The 7,216-nt window shown below is 34.0% G+C and overlaps 1 protein-coding gene across 1 annotated transcript; it reads left to right on the forward strand.

Annotated features, from left to right (window-relative positions):
- The first annotated feature begins 1,900 nt into the window (after positions 1-1,900).
- LOC133324960 (mitogen-activated protein kinase kinase kinase 7-like) lies at positions 1,901-5,543 on the forward strand. Its single transcript, XM_061533785.1, has 3 exons — positions 1,901-1,996; positions 4,929-5,293; positions 5,376-5,543. The coding sequence occupies exons 1-3, from the start codon at positions 1,921-1,923 to the stop codon at positions 5,541-5,543; spliced, it is 609 nt and encodes a 202-aa protein (XP_061389769.1). The 5' UTR covers positions 1,901-1,920.
- The last annotated feature ends 1,673 nt before the right edge of the window (positions 5,544-7,216 follow it).

The following is a 7,216-nucleotide window of genomic DNA, read 5'->3' on the forward strand; positions in this document are numbered from 1 at the left end:
CAACTAGTACGAGTACGTATTGCTGTTCGGAATCGAGCTAAGAAAGCGTATTGTGGCCGATTTTTCCGAAGGGATGTCACAAAAAAACATATCACTAAATTACAAGGTGCATAAAAGTTCGGTTTCTCGCATTATTGCTAATTTTTAAAAGAATTCGGATGTTACGGTACAATACCGCGGAGGTCGACCTCGTAAAACAACTCGTCGTATGGACAATTTTATAATCCAAAAAGTGAAAAAAGATCCTTTTATCACATCCTCAAAAATTGCTGCAACACTCCCAATACAAATTTCTGATCGAACTATTCGTAGACGTCTAAATGACGTCTCCCTTCCTGCACGCCAGCCAGCAAAAACCTCTATATTCCATACGTAATCAAAAAAGCGTTTGCAGTTCGCAAAGGAGCATTTACATTGAACAGAAATGAAATGGAGAACTGTATTGTTAAGCGACGATTCCAAATTAACATATTTGGTAGCTATGGTATGTGTTATGTTAATAAGCGGTACAAAGACAGTGAAGCATGGAGAAGGCAGCGTAATGGTGTGTGTTATGTACGGCGACCACCTAATGAATTACATGGAAGTGAAGAGAAGGATATTGGTCCATTGCATAGAATTAATGGAATAGAATAGAATATTGGAAACGTACAAAGTATGGATGCCATTGCGATGGATATTGCAGCACGACAACGATCCCAAACACTCTTCAAGAGTTGTTAAATCGTGGTTAGCACAAAATAACGTTGCAGAACGTTTGGGAAATCGTAAATCGAAGAATCAATCGTGAAAATTGTACAAATTCGAATATTTTGTACAACAGGTTGGAAGAGGCCTCGATTCCTCAATATTTTATTAACAACTTTTTATCGTCCATGCATCGCCGATGTCAGGCTGTTATTAAAAATAAGGGATTTGCTACAAAATATTAAGATTCTTGCACAAACAATTTGACGAAATGATTGGTTGCATATGTTTTGACCAACCAAATATTAGATTATATTAAATATCTATAAATTTTCTATGTTTTCTTTGTTATAAGTATGGATTCAATTTTATTTTCTGTTAACCAATAAAAAGAAGTAAAAAATGTATAAAAAGTTCCATTTGTTTCCTTTAGAAAATATTTTTTAGAGAACTTCTTAAAAAACTAATATTTGTTGCATATGTTTTGGCTACCACTGTATATAAGAACGCTCTAAACGCTCCCACCATAAATCGATTATATTTTCACGAATATTTGTAATTTTAATGTTATATACTTGAATATGGGTTCGGAATTGGTTAGTAAAATCAGTTGGAGCTCACACATTGACGCGATCGACTGCGGCTCGTAACGTGAATGAACCAAAAGAAAAAAAAATTGGTTAACAAAACATACGCAATATTTAGAAAGAAGAAACGTAACAATAATAAACAAATTATAAAGACAATAAATATGCAAAAAAACAAAAATCCATAAAAAAATAACAAACTAATTGTTTATAACAACAATCAATACCAATTCAATTCAGAACATAATAGACAAAAGAACAACAAATAAAATATTATTTAGAAAAAATGCAAAAACGGGGAAAAACTCTTTCAAAAAACTAAGTGGTTATTTTATGTTTGTAAATTCCAAGAAACGAAATTTATTTAAAATTGAATTTTAAAACTATTTTTAAATTACCAAAAACAAAAATCAAAACATTTTGAATTGTATTTTAATAATTAATAACATATGTGTGTATTATTTGTGGCACAATTGTAATTGTTATTGCTGGCAAATGATGACCATAGATGATCACCTGTGTCCCAAACCAATTTGCTAAATAAAGCTAATGAACGTGAAAATAAAGTGTACTCTCCCTCTCGGTGTTCTAATATCAACAAAATTGGTGTATATGTGTGTGTTTTTTTTTCAAATGATTTTCGGAAATGTGTGATTCTTCGACAACGGCAGTGATTGCGCCATTGAAACAAACGGATTTACACAGCTGCTGGTTTATTTATAGTAAGGAAGGATTACGCTTTTCTTCGCATTCTATTCTTGTTGTTCTTCTTCTTATTCTAATTATTATTGTTTGTTTACTTGATTCCGGTAATTTATAATGATCCCATTTTTTTGTCCGAATTTTCTTACAATCAAATTAATTTGCTATTGCTCAACTTACTACATGCAACAATTGCCGACTGACTCATAAAATGTTGCATGAATGCGAAAGACTAGGTCAAATCTATTAAAAATATAAACAATGTGTGCGGCTATATGAAATGGGAAGGAGAATAATAATAAGACGGCAAAAATAATAGACCCATGGTTCCTTTTGAGAATATGCATAGAATCACTTTCTGAGTCGATTTATGCCAGACGGACATGCGTCTGTCCGTCCGATTTGGATGAAATTTGGCACACGTCACTTAATTGGCCCAAGGACGAACCCTATTGAAAATGCGAATAATCGGTTCAGATTTAGATATAGCTCCCATATATATTTTCGTCCGATTTAAGGTAAATTGTGTACCAAAGTCCCTATATATGTTTCGATTTGTACGAAATTTGGCATAGAGTACTGAATTAAATCTAGAACGATGTGTGTTAAATTGAGTGAAAATCGGTTCAGATTTAGATATAGCTCCCATATATATTTTCGTCCGATTTTATGTAAATGGTGCACCAAAGTCCCTATGTATCCTTAGATTTGGACGAAATTTGACATATCGTACTGAATTAAGTCTAGAAAGATGTGCGTTAAATTTCGTAAAAATCGGTTCAGATTTAGATATAGCTCCCATATATATTTTCGTCCCATATTTCGTCCATCGATTTGCACGAAATTTAGCATAGCGTTCTGAATTAAGTCTAGAACGATGTGTGTTAAATTTAGTGAAAATGGGTTCAGATTTAGATATAGCTCCCGTATATAGTTTCGTTCGATTTTATGTAAATGGTGCATCAAAGTCCTTATATATCTTTAGATTTTCACGAAATTTGGCATATCGTACTGAATTAAGTCTAGAAAGATGTGCGTTAAATTTCGTGAAAATCGGTTCAGATTTAGATATAGGTCCCATATATATTTTCGTCCGATTTTAGGTAAATAGTGCACCCATGTCCCTATATATCCTTCGATTTGCACGAAATTTGGCACAGCGTACTGAATTAAATCTAGAAATATGTATGTTAAATTTCGTGAAAATCGGTTCAGATTTAGATATAACTCCCACATATATTTTCGTCCGATTTTATGCAAATGGTGCACCAAAGTCACTATATATCCATAGATTTGTACGATATTTTGCATAACGTACTGAATTATGTCTAGAATGATGTTTGTTAAATTTCGTGAATATAGCTCCCATATATATTTTCGTCCGATTTTATGTAAATGGTGCACCAAAGTCCCTATATATCCTTCGATTTGCACGAAATTTGAATTTATAAGTATATGAAGAACTCAAAATGTGGCCGAATGCACAAAACATACTGAAATAAGTGTAACCTAACATGTGACGAGTTTCGATGAAATCGGTTTAGATTTCGATATTTTGCTTTTAATTTATTTCAAACTTGTATAACAGCCTAGTGTCGAGGTGGAACGATTTTTGTTCTAAATTTATAATTTTGTAAAATTCTGACAGTTTGTGAGGGGTGGTATCAGAGATTATGGTCCTACATAACCGATGGTTGCACTAAATCTATGGTTAGTATAAATATTACGGTCTGCTAAGTGTATACACACGATTCACCATGATAACCCCAACTTCGGATATATAGTGGAGGTTTGGTAAAAAATATTACGATGAGCACACTTTGGATCAATTCGGGGACCCTTCATTCATTTGATTGATATCAGATTTACAAAATTTTGTATTGAAAAGTCGAAGTCTACTTTTGATCTTTGAGGAAATCGCATTTTCGACTTTTCTAGATCGATTTTCTTCATAAATTGCTCAAAAATTACACATTCCAGTACTTTACTTTATCTGTTGACAGTAATTCAAACTTAATGTGGGGAGGTAGCAGAAGTTTTGAACCAATGGTTCCCATCTTTGGAATTGATTTGAGGTTTTCAAAAATAAGATTTGCAAAGTTTAGATCAAACCTGACATGGGTTCCATTATTTTTTTATCTTGGGTCCCATCTTTGCAGGTCTTCTAGATTTGTTAAAAATATTTCGGATTTAAAAATTTTGAAAATGTTGATACTTTGTGTGATGGAATTGGATTCCCCTTAGAATTCATATGAAATTTACAACTTGACAAGTTTCGATCACTTATCGGCGGACACACGGGCGGACATTTGTAAACTGAAACGGAATCGTTCCAACGAAACCCATACAACCCATATTTCGATGAAGCGCATTTTTGCCGTCATTTCACATAAGGATGAGGGTCTAATATTTTCGGTTCACATATATACACTGGTGGCCAAAACTAAAGCAACTACGATTGCAAACTGAATAAATGAGCTGTAACTTTTTTGAAAATAGATTTATAGTGAAAGTTTTTTCAAAAATAAATAGCTTATTTATTCATTAAAAAACATTTTTAAAGAACGAATTTTTTTAGTAAGTTGACCCACTTTTTGCTTGGTCAAAACTAAAGCAACTTTTAGTTTTTTTACGCTTTTAAAAGTGAAAAAAGTAGCAGATTTAAAACTGAAAAATTAACACGATATCTTTATTTTTGAAAATTGTATGCGTCATTTATTAACCTTACAATTTTAGTTGCTTTAGTTTTGGCCACCAGTGTATATCCTCATTAGACATAACCCACTTTCTGATATAGATATACATAGTTCACATATATAAATATATAAGTTAATAGTCCTGATATTGATATTGTCTAATAAGTTAGAACTTATATATTGAACCAATTATTAGAAATTTAGTACCATATTAATATTTGTCATTTTTTCCTTTTGTTTTCTTGTCTATTTCCAGCAAAAAGTGATGGTAAAGAACGTATAATGGTTACCGAAGCGAAACCGATTATAAAATCTGTCGATCAAATCACCAATGCCAATAATTTACCCATTGATTCGAATGACACCGATCTAGATGAAGATGATGAAAATGGTCAACCACTAGAGGTGCTCTTAGATCCTGAACTACAACCGGAACAACCAATACCAGATAATGCCGAATCACAGGAAATATTTAAAGAACATCGGCGACTGGCAATGGAATATCTGAAAGTCAATACGAAATTATACTATGCTCAGGATATCAAAGAGCGGATTCTAATGCAAATGGATCCAGGCGAGAGGCAAGAGAAACAGGAACTGCTAAAGAAAATCAAAGAGAAGGTAAGTGTCAACTAAATTGTTAAAATTTATAATATTGGTATATAATAAAATATTGTTTTTCCTTTTTTTTTTGAATTTCCAGCAAGAACTATTTGAATTATACAACAATCTCAAACAGCATTGGGACACTATGCGTTCCTCCTCCCAACCACCCGAAGATAATGTACCCGGTGGTTCCGATACAAATGCCAATGGCGATTTAGTAACTGATGATAGTTGGGTGGTGATACAACGTAATCAAAATTCATAGTATTCGGCCGTGGAGGAGGAGCAGGAAATGCAGCCGGATGAACCACGGGAAGATGAATTTATGGAAAGTATAATATCGACAAATGATATATGCCGTGATGTATGATGAAATGCATTTCTTATGCTTCCGTCTTTTCTTGAGGAGATTATATGATGTCCCTTTCTTCTACGTCTTCTCTCTGCATCTTTTGTGTATAATATTCTAAGAATGTGATCTCAGGTTATAAGAACGTTATAAGCTTAACTTTTTTAGTTTAAAAGTTTATATGTATATTTAAATTAAGTTAATTGTGAGGAGGATAGATGTCTGTTCTTTGTTTAGTTTTGTTTAGGATAATTTAATGTTTCGTAATGTTTTGTGTATTTAGATGCATTAGGGATGGAAATGAACTCAAAAATGAGGATTACTCTGTGCTTTACGTGCTGATCGTAAACCAATTACATTCAATTGACATACAATAACCATTTTGGAATGACGGATCCTTAGATGCTGTTCGATGACTCCTTTCTAAAAGTCAGTACTGTCTTTAGGAAATATCATTCTTCGATACTAAGCGATGGTTTTTGATGATGGATATATTTATTTTTATACCCTACACAACTATGTTGTCAGGGTATTATAGCTTTGTGCAGCCCCAAATGTTTGTAACGCCGCGAAATATTGGTCCTAGACCCACCTTTAAGTATACCGATCGTCATATCTCGACTAGCTGAGTCGATCTAGACATGTGTGTCCGTCCGTCCGTCCGTCCGTCTGTCCATTATAATTTGTAAACACGATACAGGCCACAGTTATGGACCAATCTTCACGAAATTTTGCATGTAGGATGGGTTCTGGCCAATGAAGACCCCTATTGTTTCTGGAAAAGATTGGTTAATATTTAGGGGATGAAATGGACCAAATACTAAATTTTTGTCGGTTTTTCTGGTCGCTGCAGAGGCCGCAATTATGGCCCAAACACCGCGAATTTTTGCATGGAGAAGGGGATCGGGCCAGAGAATAAGCATGCATGTTTTGATAAAGATTGGTCAATATTTAGCGGGTCAAATGGACCCTGACTTTTGTGTGAAAAATGACAAAATTTGTATTCTATGGCATATATATTTACTCCTGGAGGATGTAGACCCCAGGAGTTGATAGCATATCCAAGAGGAGTGGTTGGCCTTTAAATTGATACCAAATATAGTGATGTATCTACTCAGATGTGGGAGTTACAGTCAAATATTTACAGGTGCTTATGTATTCAGATATTATTTAGTAACCCATTACCACATTAGAGGGAGAAATATCGCGCTGATGGCTTTGAAATTTTTCATGAAGTTCCAGTTATGGTCAAGAACAACGCCTACAATTTTCGGTGATGATCAGATTAAAATTTTGGGATGAAATGGACCGAAAACATAATTATTTGTGTGTTTTCGAGTAGAGCATAATCCGAAAATCACAACACACCCACCGTGAAGGTAATCTGGACAAGTAATTAGAAGGACTGTACTGAATATTCGAAAAAAGTAAGGAAGAGGTGTTGTTAACCTCTAATCGGACAAGAGGGGGCAAATATCATGAAATATTACTCAGACTCGGAATAAACATCCTCAGAAAGTTAGAGTTCGTGGTAGTTGTGTAGGGTATCGTATGGTCGGCCCCGTCCGACTATACTGCTCCGCTCACTG

This window comes from Musca vetustissima, unplaced genomic scaffold (assembly GCF_032173495.1).
Source record: "Musca vetustissima isolate MV318-11 ecotype Yass unplaced genomic scaffold, APGP_CSIRO_Mvet_v1 utg764297, whole genome shotgun sequence".
NCBI lineage: Eukaryota > Metazoa > Arthropoda > Insecta > Diptera > Muscidae > Musca > Musca vetustissima.

Coding starts and splice junctions, on each gene's coding strand:
- LOC133324960 (XM_061533785.1), top strand. CDS start 1,921: ATGTGTGATTCTTCGACAACGGCAGTGATTGCGCCATTGAAACAAACG. Junction 1,997..4,928: donor CAGCTGCTGGTTTATTTATA/GTAAGGAAGGAT, acceptor GTCTATTTCCAG/CAAAAAGTGATGGTAAAGAA. Junction 5,294..5,375: donor TAAAGAAAATCAAAGAGAAG/GTAAGTGTCAAC, acceptor TTGAATTTCCAG/CAAGAACTATTTGAATTATA.